Raw genomic sequence first — 20,897 nt, forward strand, 5'->3', positions numbered from 1 at the left:
TATGGAGGATAAAAAAATAATTAAAGCTATAGTAAACGGTAACAATAAATAATGCGACTAGATAATATTTAACAGTAAAAATAAATACACGTGGACTACTTACCTATAAAGTTAATAAACATACCACTGATTAAGAAAAATAATGACAGAATTAAATAAAAAATCAATTTATTAGATACTAAAGACTAAATTTACTTTAGTAGTGGAAGAAAATAAGCATAAATATTTTTAATACCTACAGGTTATTTAAGATAAATATATTTATGTTTTTTATTATAATAAAATAAAGTTATAATAATATTATAAAACTAATAAATAAAACAATATTAATAATAAATAAACATATTTAAATTTTCACTCATTTGATTTAATTTAAACAACTCGACTTTTTACCATTCTTTTCTTTAAGTTTTCACGTCTTCTATCTTTTTATCCATACAAAATATAGAGATAGGATTAACGTTTTATATAAAAAAACTAGATTTAATTAATATTTTTTTAAAAGGAAAATAACTTTCAAATTCATTTTTAAGAATGTTTAATTGTTACGCATAAGAAAATCAAGTTTTAAAATATGTAGTAAAGTAAAATAAAACAAAGAGTAAAATTGAATTTCTTGAGATTGTTTAATTTATTAATAATAATTTATTACTTATTGTTATTACAATAAAAACACAAAAAAGAAATATAAAAATACATTCGAATAAATGCCAACAACACATTAGTGTTCACCTCATCTTTTCATCTTTCTGGGACTGATCCATCACATTGTCTTTGATTAAATTGAACTTTTGTGACCTTTCTCCAGCTCTTCTAATGGAACAGCATAGGGTGAGTTCCAATCAGCATTGAAAATTTCACTAAGTTTAGAGATGATAGCAGTGTTGTATGTCCCAAAGCTGACACCTGCTGTTGTGTAGAAGTAGTCCCATACAAGGTTGCTAGTCCCAATGTGAGCCCTTACATCACTAACTGCATATTTTTCATGATTCACTCTTGTAAAATCAGGGTATTTGTTTCCTGGTTTAGTTCCTCCATGAATAGCAGGTCCTGTCATGTTGAAATCAGGAACCACATAATATTTTATCTCAACTTTCCCAGAGCATTTGTTGTACTTTGAGGAAGAGAATAGGTTGTTGGTGTGGAGAAGAGACTTGAGGTACACATCTGTGTTACTCATGGAGTGTGCCCAATATGCCACCAGTAGCTGTACTGTTGCATTCTTCGAAAACACCACCTGCTTGGAAGAAATTTGTTGGAAAGTTTGAGAATTTTTTTATAGAAATGAAGTTGAAAAGTCTAAACTTGAGATGTGTAGGGTTGCAGTGGCAACCAGTGAGAATAGAGTCATGTTCTGGCACATGTCACTCAAAATGGTACTAAACAACATTGTAAGAGTTTCAGGAATGATGATGCTTTGCATTCTGTTACATTTATAAGGTAAAATTTTCAGACAGGCAAAAACAGCAAAAAGAGTGAAGAAAAAAGAGGAAGCCATGACACTTGAAGTTACCTCTGATATTGCAGAGGATAAGGATGACCAGTAAATGTTTGGTCCATAAATTGTGACTGACCTAACCAGTCCATTGTACTGATTCTAACTGCCCGCTTATCTCCAACAGACTTGATTGTATCAATCCATGCCTGCTCATCAGCTTGATATTTGCCAAATAATAGCTGCAGGAATGATCCAATGAAGATTTGAAACTTGATATGTTCAAGATAATGGTGCAACATTACATCAGGAAATTTTTCTTTGAAAACAAAAATAATATTGGCAAAAAATTTCAGGCTTTCAGCTAATGCCTCAGGGCTTGAATGAATTTCCAAGTATTTCGTATAGTGTAAAGTATTTCACATGCATGCTGACAGCAAGCTAGCCCAGCAATATAAACCACTCATTAATATGTCAGGTGGGTGGCTGCATAAGCTTCAGCAATAAATTTTTGGGGCATAAGCACTATAAATTACANCAAAAACCAACATGGCAAGCTGATATGTTTTTCACTTCTCTTGGAAAAGCAACTCTCACCTCGTTAGAAATCTGCAGAATACATGTTAACCAAACCAACTTTAAGAGTGGAAGTGGAACAAAATTCCTATGACCAATCCACTGGACATCCTTGACTAGTCTATTATGGAAAAATAAGGGAGCAGTTTCTGCAGCAATTCAGACTTAAATGACAGATTTGAACTAAAAACATAAGTTATGGCTTAGAGATTTCTCTGCTAATTGGAGATGATGCAAGGTAAATTATCTGTAGATTTAAACCCAAATTTGGCCATTCCTAGCTCAAGTATGGAAGGGCCCTAAACACTAACCCCCAATTCAATGAGACGCATTGACAAATTTTATTCAATGAATGAGACTAGAAGATCCATCTCTTCTGTATCTAAATCAATTTGGCACATGTAACTCTAAAACAACCCATTTCTTCTGTCTAGGTTCCGCCTGGAAAACAAATAACTACAAGTAAACATTACCTCTGGGGGTGCAAAGGATAGATAGCCGACTTGGGGGAGCTTTGTTGAATAGTTAGTCCCAGGGGTTTGAAATGAAACCACAAACATGTAAGGGTCAGACAGAATAGGATATCCTGCAACATGAGGAGTCTTCAGATATCGAGGAAGAGGTGACCTGTGAAAATTAATTCGATACTGTTATGAACTAAAAAGATGAAAGGATGTTTTTTCCTCATGGTTAGTTTACTGTCTCATCCATTCTAAGTTGCTTGCGGATGTAAACTTATTAACTTCAATCTGCTTGCTTTCTGAAGTTTTCTACACCATTCACCAAGTTGCACCTCCTGCCTCTCTTGTTAATGTTAATGTATAAGAGTACTACATTTTATTTGAAGTTAAAATCCTAACCAGCCTTTTGTATAAAAACACACAGTTAACATTGTTCTAACACTTATTCACAGAGTTGCGTGAACAATTCTTTCTTCTAAGAAGAGAGAAATTCCAGTGAAGGAAGGAAATTTTGTTGTATATAAACCTTAACTTTCTAAGGATGTTCAAATATAAATAATAATAAAAATGACATCAAAGTAGAGAATAAAATAGCGAAGCAAACTTATTTTAATCATCAGACCCAGACTTACTTGCACCTCTCTCTATGATCAATGAAATGTGACCCGCAAGGAAACTTCCTCTCCACCTGCCACTCTTGATCAAACACTGTTTTCGTGTAAGCTGAAGAATTGAGAGATGCTAGTGTCCACAAATTGTCAAAGTACAGCTGTTAGGGATTCGGGTAAGAATTCCTAACAAGCTCTCTCTCCACTTCCTAACATCAGCTCAACCTTTTCAGCTATTTCAGGACAATCAGTAAAGTAAATTCCCAGTTCCTTGACCTAGAGTCAGAAAGTAACAAATAATGAGACAAAGTATCATGGATTGAACAGATAACAGAAGTCTACATGGAAGAAGAGAAGAATTATTTTAGAAAAAATATCTACTGAGAAGATAACAACTAAGAGAAAGTAACAAACAATCAACATAATGCATTTCTGACATCCATTTTCTGACATCTGCAGTCAATTTTCTGACATCCATCAGTCCACATAGTTTCTTCCTTTCGGCTTTAGTCAATTCTGGGTGCTCCTGAAGACAGAAGAAGAACATAGTTAATACTGAACATATATATATTGCCTGTTTTCTTATCATATCAGTAAATGGATCGGAATGAATTTAACCAGGAACCTCCCATTTGGAGATAAGGTATTTCCTCATTATAGAGAAAAAAATGCACAAACTATTAAGCAGAGTAAAAAAAACACTGCTAAAAGATATCAACAATACAAAAACTGAGTGTTGATTATGTTCATAAAGTATGATTTATATTTGTTTCTAAACACTGATTATGAGACAGGTAATAATCAAAAGTTAACAACTATGCAGGAATGACCAACAAAACCGTGGAGGATAAGCAGAATGTTACCTTTAAGTAGATGTCTATAGCTCTGTATAGACCATCATGATCTTGTCTAGCGAAACCTGGAATGGATTGTGACAAATCAACAAAACTAGAGAGGCCAAGATCAGGATCTTGTGCAATTTCTCCAAGATAACCATCCACCATCTTGCCAACATTCAATGAAGACCTTCCTGCTAAAATATATTCATCTTCTCCATGTTTCTCCTCAACAACCTCCATGCCACAGCTTCCTTTTTTGTCATTCATGTATTGATTCAAAAGACCTTGTACCAAATGAACATCATATTTAGTAGTCTGGGGAGACCTTGCTGGAATCAGTAAATCTTTGACACAAGCTTCATGAAATTTAAGGCTGATGCTCTTCATCAATTCTTTTGTTGATGACTCATTTGCAGAGACTAGTACGGCCACTCTCAATAGCTTCAGTAAGAAACTACACGAACAACCAATACCATTATCATATGGGAACCGACAAACAATTGTTTCTACCACAGATTTAATCCTTGAGGCATTGGCACCAGAAACTAATGTATCCACAGAATCAGGTATCCATCTTTAAGGCATAGGTTTTTAGTGCCTCCCCAATAACAAAACCATCCATTCTTCCCTTTGATTTCACAGCAACTAATACTCGTTTGTAAAGATCAATGTCCAGCTCACATATGTCTTCAACCCACCAATCCTTAGGAACAGACTCAATTTTTTCTAGAAATGTCATCTTGTCCTCAACAATTATATCATGTTCAGCTAATTTCCTATTGTAAGTGTAAGATCAAGTGAGGTATGCTGGATCCACACTAGTTTTAGAAGCTATGGAATCTATGCATCTCCCAATGATCTTCAGATCCTCATACCATGGCATAAGAGATTTAGAAGTTTGGAGAACAATTATAGAATCTTTCCAGCAGCGGAAGATACTTGAGTTAAGAAACACCTCAATTTTTAAAACTAAGAATCCTTCCGCCTTAGAAACCGATTTATCTAACGTAGAATAACAAAAGCTCAAAAGATTGAATCACAAAACCAAGCTATTTTAAAAACAGAAGAAACACATCATTGTCATACTAATAATAACTCGCTGTTAACAAAACAAGCAATGAAGTGTTCACTTGTCATCGTCATTTTGATACAGGTAAATCCATCTTTTTCTGTTAACACTAAACACAATGCTAAACAACTAAAAGAGGTCTAAATTCCACATAAACTAAAACAAAGTACTTAATAATCATCCAAGACAAGTTTTAATAAGAATTTGACCCATTTCTTCAATTATGCTAGTGTCCAATTTGTTTTTGTCTTTGAATATCTGAAATACAAAAGAAACAACTTTTAATAATAGCATAATCAAACATAGTAATTGATTTAACATATCTATTTAAATTAACTTAATACCTCTCCCCAAGTGTCAACAATATCATAACGGGCTATTGTCCATATCCGATGCATGACATAATAACCACATTCATAATTTCCATTTTGCCTATTGCACTGAAATATGATATTTGAAAAGTAAAACATAAATATTTGAATAGTTTGATTTAAGTATTAAATACCTTAGGGTAAATCCAGCACAATGAAGAAGGGGACATAATCGCTCTAAAAAGAAAGGTCATTAGTGATTAATACATTATATGAAATAAAATAACAATGCACATTGGAATTATGTCATACCTTTGTACAATAGTTTTCAAGTCTGCACTTGGCTTTCTATGTAATAAACAAAACCACACTACAATATTATCACTGAGACAAATTAGCATTTATTGCCAATGACATCTAACATATATGAATTTATTAGTGATGTTAGTTTAAGACTAAAACAAAATTGTGAGTTTTACTTACATTTCATAATAAGACGCCATATAAATCTTTTTTTGGGATGATTTAATGTTATCTCAAATGTGAGTCTCACGTTCTATCTCTTTATTCCCACGATTTTGAACTGATTGGGGTTCAAGAAAACCACAGATTTCAGCCTTCCCGATGTACATAATCACTTGATTTACATACCTACATTGGCATATAAACATTTGTGGCAATGGTAGTTATCATAAAATTAAACTGAAAAATAGATATGAAATAATTTAAAGTATACTACTCACAGTATCCATAACAGAATGATTAAAATGTTTAACATCTCATTACTTATAAAGATTTGAGAGACATCTTGTCTGTCTATGTAAAATTTCTCACCAATAGTGAGACAAAAGTTCCAAGACCACTTGCTTGAAATGTCCTTCAACTCTTGAATTGGATTAACATTTTCTTGTGGTTCTAACACCACCCTAATGAAATTATCCTACGTAGGCACAGTAGAGATGGTTGACCTAGTTGGATACACTCTCGACATGGTATTGAATTGTTGCTCAAATTCAGGTCTCTTTCGGCTCTTATAATTGAGGTGCTAGTCTTTGTCAACTATTCAATGAGTTGCTCCATTTGTAAGTTATGCTCACTCAAGTCTAAAGATTTTCTTGCTTTGCTAACTTGCCCAGTAATAGATCTGGTAGATGGTGGGCCAAGTAATAGATTTTCTCCCTTTTTTTCTAGATCAGAACCATTAATTTGATCATATTTTCTGTTAGGTACATTAATAGTCCAATACTATAGAGCATATAAAATATGCAAAACACCTTACTAGATATAACTCACCACACCCAACTGACGTAAAAGTCATTGTTGACCAATATAGTGACGTTACGTAACTCCGGTAGATGTTGTTTTGAATGTCCGATCGACTAAGAAGATTCATTGATAGCGTCTGCTAGAGATTCTTTACCTAACAATGACTTTCAAGTGGGAATGAAAGTCGATATAGGGCTAAAAAGCCACATTTTTCGATCCTTCAGGCCGTAATCACCCGATTGAAGAGGATCCAGCGGGAGGTCAATAGAAATTCTTTGTGGAAGAAATCAGAAGAGACTAGACTTGACCATTTGGATTTTTGATCATCATTTTTAGCCAGAAAATGAAAAATACACGCAACAAAGTGTATGGAAAACAGAGTTACCTACAAAAGACAAATTTAAAGGTTAAGTTATTGTAAATCATTATGTCATCAATCTAAAAAAAATAAAATAAGAATGTAATATAGTAAATTTAACTTTGACATTATGTAATTTTACACTCTGAACCGATTTAACAAATACTTTAATAAGAGACATATTTCCTTGTAAGATGAACTCGGCCAACATAAGAGACTTTTGTAATATAAATATGAAGACAAGTTTTATAACAATACTTACACATAATTTTGTAATCGCGTATACAACCATAGTTATAATATTTTTCCTTTTCCAATCTGATAAAAAAAAGGAAGGGAATGTGAGATCAAATAAAAAAATTTTGTCCCATATCAAATACCTTATTTTTAATATAAGTAATCACTTATCTAGAATCAAGTTGAAACATTTGAATAATAATAATTTAACAAAATTATCAAATTATAATTTAATGAAAACATTTTAACATGGAAGTACATTAATAATTTTATGAAAGATTAATTAAAATCAATATAAAAGTAAGATAATTACCTTGCAAAAGTAGCATTAACTCTCCGAATATGTCAAAGACGTAACAGATTGACGTAGTTACATATCTTTGGCCACACATTCAGGAAAATTCCAGAGAGAACGTGCAAATCATGTCAATAACAACAAATCTTCGTACATATTTAAAAATAATAAAATATGGTTGATACTCGAGTATACGTATCTTTTTATCCATGTAAATAGCAAAAAACATGAGAACAATATCAATGACAAAGAAACCATTCACCACTGTGTTTGTGATAGAAAGGGAACGTAGTGATATACCCATAAACCCAAACTCAAGAGGAGTAATAATGACAATGTACAAAGCTAAGAAAGTTAAAAACCATCCCATAATCTGTCACCTATTAAACATAAAGAATGTTAACAAATTATGGGATGCGTTTTTAACTTTCATATATGATTTTACATATGAGTATTATTTGTTAACATTCTTTATGTTTAATCGATGACAGATTATGGGATGCGTTTTTAACTTTCTTAGCTTTTTATATTACCCTTATTACTCCTCTTGAGTTTAGGTTTATGGGTACACCACCGCGTTCCCTTTCTATCACAGACACAGACACAGTGTTGAATGATTTCTTTGTCATTGACATTGTTCTCGCATTTTTCGCTGTTTACATGGATAAAAAGACACGTATACTCGAGTATCACCCATATTTTATTATTTTTAAATATATACGAAGATTTGTTGTTATTGACATGATTTGCACGTTCTCTCCTGGAATTATCTTGAGTGTGTGGCCAAAGATAGATAACTACGTCAATTTACTACATCTTTGGCACATTCGAAGAATTAATGCTACTTTTGTGAGGTAATTATCTTACTTTTATATTATATTTTAGTTAATAGTTTCATAAAATTGTTAATGTACTTCCATGTTAAAATGTTTCTATTAAATTATAATTTGATAATTTTGTTAAATTATCATTATTAAAATGTTTCAACTTCATGATAAGTGATTTCTTATATTAAAAACAACGTATTTGTAATGGGGCGAAATTTTATTATTGATCTCACATTAATGACATTCCCTTCATTTTTTTTATCAGATTGGAAAAGGACAAAAATTATAACTATGACTGTATACGCTTGCAAACTTATATGTGTAATTATTGTTATAAAACTTGTGCCTTCATATTTATATTATAAAAGTCTGTTAAGTTAGTCGATTTCATCTAGTTAAGATCGTGCTCAACATTTTACAAGAAAATGTCTCTTATTTAGTAAATTGGTTTAGAGTGTAAAATTACATAATGTCAAAATTAAATTCACTATATTACATTCTTATTTTTTTTCTCCTTAGATTGGTGACATAATGATTGTCTTTTGTAGGTAACTCTGTTTTCTATAAACTCTATTGCGTGTATTTTTCATTTTCTGGCTAGAAATGATAATCCAAAATCCACATGGTTAAGTCTAGTCTCCTTTCACATTCAAAACAACTCTACCGGAGCTACGTAACGTCACTATATTGGTCAACAGTGACTTCTACGTCAGTTGGGTACGACAACTTATATCCAATAAACATCAAGCAGAAGGTCTTTTGCATATTGTATATGCACTTTAGTATATGACTATTAATATAACTAACAGAAAATATGACCAAATTAATGGTTTTGATCCAAAAGAAATTGAGAAAATCTATTATTTGGCCCACCATCTACCAGATCTATTACTAGGCAAGATAGCAAAGCAAGAAAATCTTTAGACTCGGGTGAGCATAGCTACAAATGGAGCAACTCATTGTAAAGTTGACACAAAGGCTAGCACATCAATTAACTAAGATAATAAGAGCCGAAATAACTGATACAGTAAGACATGAATTTGAATAATTCAACACCATGTCGAAAGTGTATCCAACTAGGTCAACCATCTCCACCTAGGGTAGTGTTTGAACCACAAGAAAATGTTAATCCAATTCAAGAGTTGGAGAACCTTTCAAACAAGTGGTCTTGGAACTTTTGTCTCACTATTGGTGAGAAATTTATAGTCTCGAGTTTATCTAATCCATGTTTGTTATTTAACATAAACAAACAAGATGTCTCTCAAATCATTACAGATAATGAAATGTTAAACATTTGAATGATTCAATTATGGATAATATAAGTAATATACTTTAAATTATTTCATATTATTTATTCACTTAATTTTATGATAACTACCATTGTCACTAATATTTATATGTCAATGTAGGTATGAATCAAGTGATTATAAACATAGGGAAGGCTGAAATGTATGGTTTTCTTGAACCCCAATCAATACAAAAACTTGGGGATGAAGAGATAGAATGTAAGACTCACATTAGAGATAACATAAATCATCCAAAAGAAGATTTATATGACATCTTATTATGAAATATAAGTAAAACTCACAAAATTTTGTTTTAGTCTTAAACTAACATCACTAATAAATTTATATATATTAGGTGTCATTGACAATGGATGCAAATTTGTTCCGGCGATAATATTGTGATGAGGTTTTGTTCATTACATAGAAAGCCAAGTGCAGACTTGACAACTATGGTACAAAGATATGACATAATTCCAATGTGCATTGTTATTTTATTTTATATAATGTATTAATCACTAATGACCTTTCTTTTTAGGGTTATTAAGTAACCTTCATCATTGCGCTAGATTTATTCTAAGGTATTTAATACTTTGATCAAACTATTCAAATAATTATGTTTTATTTTTCAAATAGCTTAACTTTTCAAATATCATATTTCAGTGCGATAGGCAAAATAGAAATTATGAATGTGATTATTATGTCATGCATTGGATGTGAACAATAACCCGTTATAGTATTGTTGACTCTTGAGGAAAGGTATTAAATCAATTTAAATATATATGTTAAATCAATTACTATGTTTGATTATGCTATTATTAAAAGTTGTTTTTTTTATATTTAAGATATTCAAAGACAAAAACACATTAGACACTAGCATAATTGAAGAAACCCATAACGAGTGAGTCAAATTCTTATTAAAACTTGTCTTGGATGGTTATTAAGTACTTTGTTTTAGTTTATGTGGAATTTAGACCTCTTTTAGTTGTTTAGTATTGTGTTTAGTGTTATCAGAAAGAGATGAATTTACCTGTATAAAATGGCGATGACAAGTGAGCACTTCATTTCTTGTTTTGTTGACAACGAGTTATTATTAGTATAACAGTGATGTGTTTCTTCTGTTTTTTAAAATTTTTATTTTGCCTTTGACTTTGTTTTGTGATTCAATCTTTTAAAGTTTAATGTCTAAGTAGATTCCTATTTTTGTTTAGAATCTCAAATAGGTCCTTGGGTTTTTTGGCATATCAATTAAGTCCTTATTTTTGCTAAATTTATACAAATAAATCCTTTCTGTCAAATTGATCTAACGGTGTTAACAAGTGTGTCAAGTTGTAGGGTAATAGTATAACTTTGGCATATGTGTCGTTAAAAATGTGTCCCAATTCTAACTTTAAATTTTGAATTAAAAAACTAAGTAAACATATTGGAAATATAATTAAAGAAAGGGCAAGGTTGGTAATTCTAATCCTATTTTTTGCTAAAAGCCTCCATTGTCTCTGCGACAAAATCAAAATGAAATGAAATTGGGGAATTTAATTTTTAGAGTTCATCCCTCATGAGACACGACAGGATGATGTAAATAGGGACTAGAACCTTTAAGGTTCCTAGGACACAATTGAAGGTGGATAAAAGAATCACTTATGCAAATTGCCAGTTCCTTCATGTCAACATTAATGTATCCAATGGAATGAGCAGCGTCAACAAAAACCCGATCCACCTCCTCCTCCCTGCAAATTTGAATCAACTCCTTGACAGAAATAACCACACACAGCATGGAAGTCCCGTGATCAATCACCGTTAATCTAACCTTATTTTCGTTACTTTTTCCTCTCTCCAAGGCCTTCCTAAACTCAGAAACGATCTCGACGTTGGAGTTATCAGGGAAAAGGAGGGGAACCTCGACAAGATTACTTCCGACACGAGTGAAGTACGCTTCCATGGATTTCTTAACGGACCGTAAGCGTAGTGAAGCATGAGGATGACATCACCTTTCTGGAATCTTCCTTGGCGAAAGTTCCATGCGGTGTGTTGGAGGACGATGGCGACATCGGTGATACGTTGTCGACAATGGAGATCTCAGGTGGGGAATGTTGATGGGGTACTTGATTAGGGTTCGCGATTAGAGGATGTCGGTTTTGAGGTCATATAAGTAGAAATGGTCAGGCTGGCGGAGGTATCAGAGCTTGCCAACCAACGGTGCTGGGCAGCGATGATGGAGGCAATGTTGTCAAAGCCTAACTTTTCCAATTTCATTTCCATTTGCAATTGCAGAGATGGGTTTTCAGCAGAAACTAAAACAAGATTTTCCAACTTTGTCCTTTCATTAATTATATTTTCACTCTATTTACTTCATTTTTAATTTAAAATTAAAAAAAATTGATACACGACTTTAATGACACATGTATTAAAATTAGATTGTCACCATGTTAAGCTACACCCTCATTAACACCATTAGTTAAATTTAACGGTCATCCATTTAACATTTAACAAAAGTAAGGACCTAATTAAGACACTAAAAAAATAAGTAAAGACCTAATTGAGACACTAAAAAAATGGACCTATTTAAGATTTTGGACAAAAATAAGAATTTATTGAGACATTAAACCATCTTTTAAGCTTTTGTTAATCTGCGTTGGATAAACAACTTCTAAGGCAGATACATTGCATTGCAAATTATCCAATAAGTTTTTAACACTCTGACAACCGCTTTTTTAGTTCATGTGAAATTTAGACCTCTTTTAGTTTAATATTGTGTTTAGTGTTGATAGAAAGAGATGGATATACCCACATCAAAATGGTGTTTAGTTTTTAGTATTGTGTTTTGGCAGTATTTCGTTATTTAGTTATGAAGTTGTTGTCTAAACACAATCACTATAAGAAAAAATTGAATTACATCCAGCTGAAATCTGTATATAAGACCAAAATTCCATATATAACACTTGGTTACACATGGACAATATATACTAGATTATCATAGATAAGATATATACCGATATATCCATATATAATTTATATACTATTTTTTCATATGTAATTAAATACAAAAATTTCTGTATAGAAAATTTTTATCTAATTACATACGAAAAAATTCGTATATAGAATTGATATGTAATTAAAAATATAATTACATACCAAAAAATCCGTATGTAACTTACGGTTTTATAAAGAAAAAAAATAGATTATCTTAATTTTCTATTCCCTTTGTTATCCATAAACACAATGAACCAATAGCTTGCACATGTGAGATTCAATCATTTTCCGATCAATTTCATATAATCCAATACGTAAAATAACATAGATAACATCATACAAAAATATAGAAGCACAATTGGGATTAAATCAGATGACACAACCTACGTTTTAGTGGTTGATCAATGAATAACAAAACCCGATGAAAATAGTACACCTCATCATTATAAAACTATAGATATTTGTATGTTACTTAATATTGACTCGGCCTATTAAACATAACCAATACCGCATGTTAAACAATAACATAGCCTTATGGAAACAATAGTTGTAAGTTTTCAAAAACATAAAAGTTTAGTTTAATACCTCTTTTGCATTTTTCCTTCTTCTCTTTCCTACTTGCACCTTTCTTAATGGTAAAGCAAGCTCTGGAGATATATCATACTTATTACTCCTTGTATAATAAAAGTCCAACAAACTAAAAAAATTATTCATGAGTTATGCAAACAAATATATACTTATATATATATATATATATATATATATATATATATATATATATATATATATAATTTAATCAATTCAAATAAGATATAAAATTTCAATAAAAACAATTAAAATGAAAGAAACCATCTCCTTCTATCACGTGAAAATATCAAATTTCCATCCATTCAATTACAAAACATTAAAACAACACCAACTCTGGAAAATCTCACCAAACTTAATTTGTCTAAATTTTAAATAATGCTATGCAATTCATCAACCATTATTATTATTATTATTATTATTATTATTATTATTATTATTATTATTATTATTATTATTATTATTATTGTAATTTTTATTTTTATTATTATTTTATATTATTAATTTTTTTTAAAACAAGATAAAAGATGTACCAATCAAAATTGTCTTTCACGTAAAACGATATTCACTACTTTAAAATATAACTTAAACATTGTATGTAGCCCAAAAGAAATTTTAATGAACTTAATTTCAATAATTTTGGTCTGCACTTATTTTGCTTCCAAGGACACTTCTAATTTCAGTCACCAACCACCAATTTAACACCTTAGATTTTAACTATCATGTTGGTCACTGTTCAAAAGTGGGTGTGATAATTCTTTATTTCTAAAAGTTAAATCCTAACCAACTTGTCCTCACATCAAAGACTAACCAAGGAATATTTGGTTAACCATGCTGCACTGAATAGCCACATCAAAGACTAACCTAGGAATAATTCCTTACGTCCTGCATCTTTGACTTAAAACATAAACCACTCACTACAATTTAAATTCCAATCCAATTAAATACACTCACAGTCATATTATAAACAAAGGTGCTTCTTCAGCATACACAATTAACACTAAATTATATATATACTAACCTTATCTCATAAAATTTCTGCACAAACAAATTTCAGAAATAATTCATCACTACTCCAATACGTTCCAGCAGTTTCTTGACTACATTATAAGTTGGAACGTGTCTCTTCACCAAACTCAATTTCCTAATCAATAAATATTATCTTTCTACCATTGAAGCATAGATCCAGCCGAAAACAGAATCTAATTGCATACAAGCTACTGCCCTCATACGCCCATTAGAATTTCTTTCCTAAGTTAGTTTCCAAAACCAGAATAAGAAGCTACCAATACTACAATCAGATTTCAAATCAGATTAAGGAGTTATTATTCCAAGGGAGTTTGCTTTCTATATAGATCAAGTTTTGACACACATAAACGTGACTAGGAAGGGGGAGGACATGTTCCCCTCGGTTCGCTCAACCAACATAAACAAGGAGGAACTTATGGACTCAAAGGTTCACATCTAAACATAACTGAGATCCAATCTAATTTCAAGAGGTTTTCATCACATAATTCAGATTTCAAACTAGTTTCAAAGTGTTATATAAGAGAGTAGCAATTCTACCTTATATCAACTAAACAAAGGTCTATCCATCAAAGGAAGAAATCTGAAATTTTGATCTAGAAAGGATGAAGAACCAAGGAGAATAAGGTTGTTCTGAATGGTAACCAAATTCCATATAGCTAATGTAATAGTCAATGATTGAAAGGCCACAGTTTTATCACCGTGAGAGTTAATGAATGAGAATAAGAGGAGAGTTGTCCTACCAGCACAAAGCAACATATAAACAATCATTTTGGGAACAAAAACAACAACCTTAACGTGATAATTAAGAAGCCATACTTAAATCTAATTCATGTACATGTCCTATTCTTAATTTCTTATCTTCAACTATCTACCATTTACCACTGTGAAAGTCTGGTCGAACTTTATTTTATAACTTTAAGGAACCATTAGTACACCAAGAGGAAACGGACAGACTTGACAGCAAAGATGCGAGAAATCGACTTTGGTCCATGCTTTCAATGAATAATGAAAAGAAAAGGCAAAGAAAGGGGGAATGGCTAACTCTGGCCCCATTCGGTGGAATGAAAGAGTAACTCAATTATTTTATATTTCTAGTAGCATTTTAATAATTTTCTGGTTCATGAGTCATACCAAAATCTGATCAAATTTATGTAGTTGTTAGGGAAAAATTTACAACTGAAACTGCTTCCACCAATATAAGCAAGTCCAACACATTTGTTTAGAAAACTATTTAACCAAGAAAAATGGCTTACAGGATAATAAAATAAGATGGCTCAAAATAAATATGGTGAAATGGTTAATTTCAACAGAAAACATTTTAAAAATCTGCACTACAAGTTCCCACATTTTAAAACATTTTAAACAAGTATACGGCTAGTTCCCACATCCTTTCTTAACAACCGAAAACATTTCATTCATCCTCTTTAAACACCTATTATAGAAAGGTTATGTTCCTTTTCAACCTATTAATACAAAACATTCAAACCCTAATCATTAGTAACTAGAATAAGTGCACAAAAAGACAATTTCCAAACAGTAATGAATAAAAGTTAATGAAACTTAGTAGCAAAATGGCTGAGGCATACCATACACGCTTACTGTGTTGTCAATTCCAGATGAATAAATGTTAATGAAACTCAGATTTTTACTAAAATATTCTGAAATAGTTGAGACAGTACTGTAATAAGTTTATTTTATATCACAAAATTATATTAGTTTTTTATTTTCTTTAAGTTTTTTTATAAAATAATTTGTATGGATTTTTTTAATTTATTAAAAAAATAAATTTATTTAAAATCCGTGAGAAAAATTTATTAAAAATTTAAAAATAATATGAAAAACATGTATCGGATTTATGATTTTTGAAGTTTTGTTTTTAAAATTTTTAATTATATTATATGTAAATGTTTATTAAATTATACTAAATATATAAAAATAAAATTATTTAACTTAAAATAAATTTAATTAATTCAAAACAGCTTTTATTTTCTAACTCTTTTAATCATAGAAAGGTTAGGAGAAAGCAAAGAAAGAAAACAGGAGAAAAACCGAGATCGATAAGAGAAAGAGTACAGTGAAAGATTAAACTGTTAAAAATTGTTTTTGTGAAAACAGAAACCACTAGGGTTTCCTTGTGCCCTCATTCTCAACGTGGGAGACAAGAGGTTCTTCTTCTCCGCGAGCAACCCTATTCCCACTGGCTCCAGCTGTCGCAACGGCCCCCTCCCCATGGCCAAAGGTGTTGCCGGCAACGCCAATAGCCACTGTAAACCTCACCGGTCACTGCACTCCTCCTCTCTGCATTTTCATCTTCGCATTGAGATAAGCACCATTCCCCACAGAACCTGCTGTCGGATGTGGCTCCAAGGCCGTTGCCCTCCGTAGCCGGGGATCCCTTTTCTTCCTCTTTCTCTTTGCTCTGAACAGGTTCGTGCTCTACCGCGTGCAAGTGATTTTTTTTGTGATTTGAAAAATGCAAAAGATGGTGGAAGAACTGAAATAGGGCTTGAATGATATGAAGTTGATGAGGATGATGAAACTGTTATGTTTTTGTTTTTGCAGGAAAGAGCTTTTTGGAATTTTTAGTTGTATAGGTTAGGGTCTGATGAGGGTGAGGATGGTGGGCGTGGGTGAGGATGGCTGTGGCCGGGATGTTGATTTGGCCTTTTCTGTTTTTCTTTTTTTTTTTGTCTGAATACAGGGGAAATGGGAGAAAGATGTAATAGGAAGGATGTAACAAGAAGGATGAGAATGGAGATATTGGTGTCATAATTAAGTATTGACGCCGTTCGATGATTTTGATGGCAAAGAGAAATCAAAGAGTGGACCCAGTGAGGGAAGGGTGGAGATGGTGTTGGGTAACAATGGAGATCATTATAAAAGACAGAGATGATGGTGATTGAACACGCGGCTAGAGGTTTCAGGTTAAAGATGAAGTGTGGTTATGCATTCTAGAGGTTTCCAGGTAAAAGATAAAGTGTGGTAATGATGGAAAAAGGGGAATATTTACACAACAATATCATTAACAAACAGAGCAGAAATGTGTTCCAACAGCAAGTATAAAAGTGAAGTATAGAATGCAGCAAGCTAACACATTAAAGCATGACGACACGAGTGCAAAGATGTTGCTTACTTCTTGGAGTTCTTGTTCGCCTCAGACGGTTTCCTCTTCCCTGTGGCTGGCTTTCTTTTTCTGTTGTAGGTGAAAGATGGTTCCCGTAAAAGGGTGGAATGATGGTTGGTGTTGGAGCTGAGTGAGGCCAGAGTTTTCAGTCAGGCTGTGGTAATGAGATGTGATCAATGGAATGGGAACAAAAAGGGCCGTGATAAAGCAATTTGACGCCCCGAAAAAGCTCCTCTCTCCAGCTCTGCCTTTTGGAAGATGGGGCACATCCCCGACTTGGGATTTTTTCTGTCTTTATTGTATTTTTCTTTCTTCGTGATTAATTTGGATCAGTTGGCTAAAGCCATTTAAACACTCTTTCTCCCTTTGATGTATCATTACGCATGCGTAGGGATTTTTAGCAAGAGGAAGAAAGACGTTTATTAAAGATTCTAGCAGTGTAAAATACTGAGCAACTCATAGCTATTTGGCAACAGTGTTTCTAAGAAAAGGGCAAAGAGGAAACCAAAAATAGCGAGGTTATACCAAAAAAAGGATAATAATACTTACTGGTGAAACGAATAATAAGCAGTCTTGTACTGAACAATATGCCGATTCCTGCAGAAGATGACATCCATATGCAATCATCAGTACTAATTTCTCAAGACAGAAAAGGATAATGGACAAGAAAATGAAGAAAAAATATATAGATCACATTGAAACATAGTACATTGCTAGCTAGCAAGAAGAGAAGGAACTAGTAACAAGCAAATTTCACATCATATTCTTCACCATGCCCAGTCAAAAAAGATAGCCACGTCTATATCTAATAGGCATGTGCAGAGACAATTAGGAAAAGCCAACAGTTATCTCTCTTAAACTTTTTGATCCACATGCTGGCACAAAATATTGAGCTATATTGCGCCAATGATAACTTATCTAATATAAATGAAATAGGTGCTAACCAACATATTGCAAATGACAAACCAATAGAATTGTTTTGTGGTTATGGACATAAGCTCAACAATTAATACAGTTAAAGAATTGAGTTTCCGAGTCGAGTATATTCGACTCTCATGAGTTTAGGTAAACTCGCGAGTTTGATAACCTTGCTCATAAGCAACTCTGTGCACGTCGAAAACTCTTTGTCAGAAACCCTGGTCCCTCCATCTGCAGCGACTCTCAATACAAATACCTGCAAATCAATATGCATACCTTATTCTTAGGTCCTGTTATTATTTCTCGGTAAGGGATAATAATACAGGAAACACAAACTCACCCTCTAAGCAAGCTCGTCCACCTCTGCTCTGACTTCAGCAACAGCTTCAAAAGCCTTTAACATGTCATTATGTTTTCTAATTTCCTCAATTTTCCACTCTTCACTAGCAGTATTATCCAAAAGAAAAATATTTGATTTGACCAGCACACCTTCTACGTACAAAGTCTCTTCATTGTACTTTTCTTCTCCTCGGAAGAAGAGTTGCTGCTCTTCAGGCTGCAAACCAGTTTTGTTTGCAAGCAGTTTCTTAACATCCCCTGCCATCGAAGACTTGGTTAAGAGAAAAACACATACCAATGTCAACAGGACATAGCTTATTGAAAGCTTATGCAGACTTATTTGAGCTTATTAAATTTCCTTGTTTCAATTTGATAACTATGCACAAAATCTCAACTTGGCTTATATCAGAATATTGGCCTATCGAAAACTTACATGAGAAATGACAATGCAGAATATAACCTTTCAATAAGTTTATTAATAAGTGTTTAATTAAACTAAATCATAAACATAATCTAGGGCATAAATTTCTTTTATGCAGCAACTTCGAAGACAAACACTGTTTTGCTGAAACATACTCCAAATTAAGGAACAATCTCAATGCTATAACACAGGACAAAGCATTAATCAGTTATGTTAAGAACATATCAAGAAAAGAAATTATATAATATGCTTCAGGTCCCAGAACTCTCCAGTTTATTAACACAGTCATCTTAATTTCATAAAAATACAGTACTGTCAATTAAATCAGAACAAACTAGATTTCCCCACTAATGTAGCAAAGAGACAACCTAGGTATCATTCTTTAGACTCGGTACAATTAAATTTAAAGTGTTTGGTTAATTCTTGCTTTTATTTTCTAATCACTACTAACTAAAAGACAGACAAGGTGGGAAAATAAATTAAACAAAGAAATTAAAAAGAAAAGAAGAAAAATAGAATGTAAGCTAATGTATCTAATCTATATTCACAGGAAATCCAAAAATCAAAGAATCAGAGTCAGAAATATTGTCAACTAAAACTAAAGTCAACAACTAAATGAAAAGCCTAAGAAAATATAACAAAATCAAAGTCTATTACTATCAAAACAATTAAAAATCTCAAAACAGAATTGAATTCATAGGTGAAATGCACATTGGATTGAATAAAAGAGTGCTTAGAGTTCTCCGGAAGACATCCAATTCCAATCCAGGGTATTCTAGTTCATATTTCAGAACTGTAAGTTGACTCTTTCCACTAATTTGTCCAATCAATGCACAGTTTCACAAGAACAGAAATACAAAACTGAAATTTGACTTAGTTTGATAATTATGAAGCGCAACATCTCTCAAGAAGACCTCTTGAAAATCTAGGCCTAATCAAGGATCTAGGGTTCTATTACGCAACAAAATCGAAGAGTGCGACGCGTCGCTCTATCTACTCTCAGACGAAAAATGACAAGAAAAATATCTGTGTCCGGTCTCCTTACAAGTCTAAAAAAAAGTGTTTACATGGTAAAACCCCTTTTTATAGGGTGGAAAACGAAAGAGGGAAATGGGAAAAGGAACCTTGGCAACTTGGATGATTCGCGCTTCACTTCTCAACGGACGATCACCCCTTCTTCTCTTCCAGCCGTTTGATCCTCTTCACGGTCAGCATCTTCCATCTCCGGTTCGCACAAGTCAGCTCTCTTCAGCTCTCGCTCTGCCCTAACCCTAAAGGTTTTCTTTCTTCTGAAATGTTCGAGAGAATGCCTTCTTCTCTGCCAAATGAATTGTCAAAGTAAATATCACCTAAGGCAGCTGCTCTCAAAACGCTGCGTATCACTAATGTTTGGTGTCAGCCCATGCACCCAATGTAAGGCGGCAGCAGCCCACATTGTTTCAATTAAACTCCATGTTGGCAGCAGCTCCAACACGCGGCAACAGCTGCAGCTTTCTTCATATGCACTAAACACGGGTGTACCTCCCCAATTCCAACCCACCCTCCATTCCATTTTTACTCTTTGTTCTATTTTTTCTATTTCAATTTTATTTTTTTAGTAAAAATTTATATTTAGAAATAAAATTTTATAATTTTATTCTCCCACCCCCCACATAACCTATTTATTATTTTTTTTTTTATCTTCATGCTTTCATCTTTACACGTTTTCTTCCCAGGAATTCTTTGTTCTATTTTTCTAGAAATTTTTTCTCTCATTCTTCTTGTATTTCAAGTGATAATTGAAATATCGATTTCTTCTAAAAGAATTTGTCCTTGAATTATTATATCTTTGCATTACATTGGTGTGGTGGTGTTGTATCCAACCTTTAAGTAGCGATCCTCTTCGAGTTGAGGTTAGTAATACCTTCGTAAAACCGTTAAAACGGATGACGGATTCCCACATCCGT

At 32.6% G+C, this 20,897-nt stretch overlaps 1 protein-coding gene across 11 annotated transcripts; it reads right to left on the bottom strand.

The window, feature by feature from the left end:
- Window positions 1-607: 607 nt before the first annotated feature.
- On the bottom strand, window positions 608-20,477 carry LOC106761861 (BTB/POZ domain-containing protein NPY3). Of its 11 annotated transcripts, XM_022780891.1 has the most exons (11): window positions 7,186-7,241; window positions 5,612-6,950; window positions 5,494-5,536; window positions 5,333-5,428; window positions 5,198-5,246; window positions 3,944-4,203; window positions 3,495-3,606; window positions 3,105-3,356; window positions 2,485-2,638; window positions 1,514-1,677; window positions 608-1,237 (listed from the first exon to the last, which is right to left on the bottom strand). In XM_022780891.1, exons 2-8 carry the CDS (start codon window positions 5,698-5,700, stop codon window positions 3,328-3,330), a joined length of 678 nt encoding a protein of 225 aa, XP_022636612.1. In that variant the 5' UTR covers window positions 5,701-6,950; window positions 7,186-7,241; the 3' UTR covers window positions 608-1,237; window positions 1,514-1,677; window positions 2,485-2,638; window positions 3,105-3,327. The 11 variants fall into 11 exon arrangements, 1 of the variants encoding a protein (XP_022636612.1); XR_002667886.1 differs by lacking the exons at window positions 3,495-3,606; window positions 3,944-4,203; window positions 5,198-5,246; ... (2 more) ...; window positions 5,612-6,950; window positions 7,186-7,241 and adding exons at window positions 13,121-13,208; window positions 17,283-17,870; window positions 18,361-18,447; window positions 18,532-18,788; window positions 20,076-20,457; XR_002667889.1 differs by lacking the exons at window positions 3,495-3,606; window positions 3,944-4,203; window positions 5,198-5,246; ... (2 more) ...; window positions 5,612-6,950; window positions 7,186-7,241 and adding exons at window positions 13,121-13,208; window positions 17,823-17,870; window positions 18,361-18,447; window positions 18,532-18,788; window positions 20,076-20,449.
- Window positions 20,478-20,897: the final 420 nt, after the last annotated feature.

This window comes from Vigna radiata, chromosome 5 (genome assembly GCF_000741045.1).
Source record: "Vigna radiata var. radiata cultivar VC1973A chromosome 5, Vradiata_ver6, whole genome shotgun sequence".
Lineage (NCBI taxonomy): Eukaryota > Viridiplantae > Streptophyta > Magnoliopsida > Fabales > Fabaceae > Vigna > Vigna radiata.

Bases quoted from the DNA above. Each gene is read 5' to 3' on its own strand.
- LOC106761861 (XM_022780891.1), bottom strand. From the start codon at position 5,700: ATGCTAATTTGTCTCAGTGATAATATTGTAGTGTGGTTTTGTTTATTA. The intron at 5,429-5,493 runs GTATTTAATACT...ATCATATTTCAG, and splicing joins TGTGCTGGATTTACCCTAAG to TGCAATAGGCAAAATGGAAA. The intron at 4,204-5,197 runs GTCAAATTCTTA...ATTTGGTACAAG, and splicing joins TAGCATAATTGAAGAAATGG to GTCTTTTGAATCAATACATG.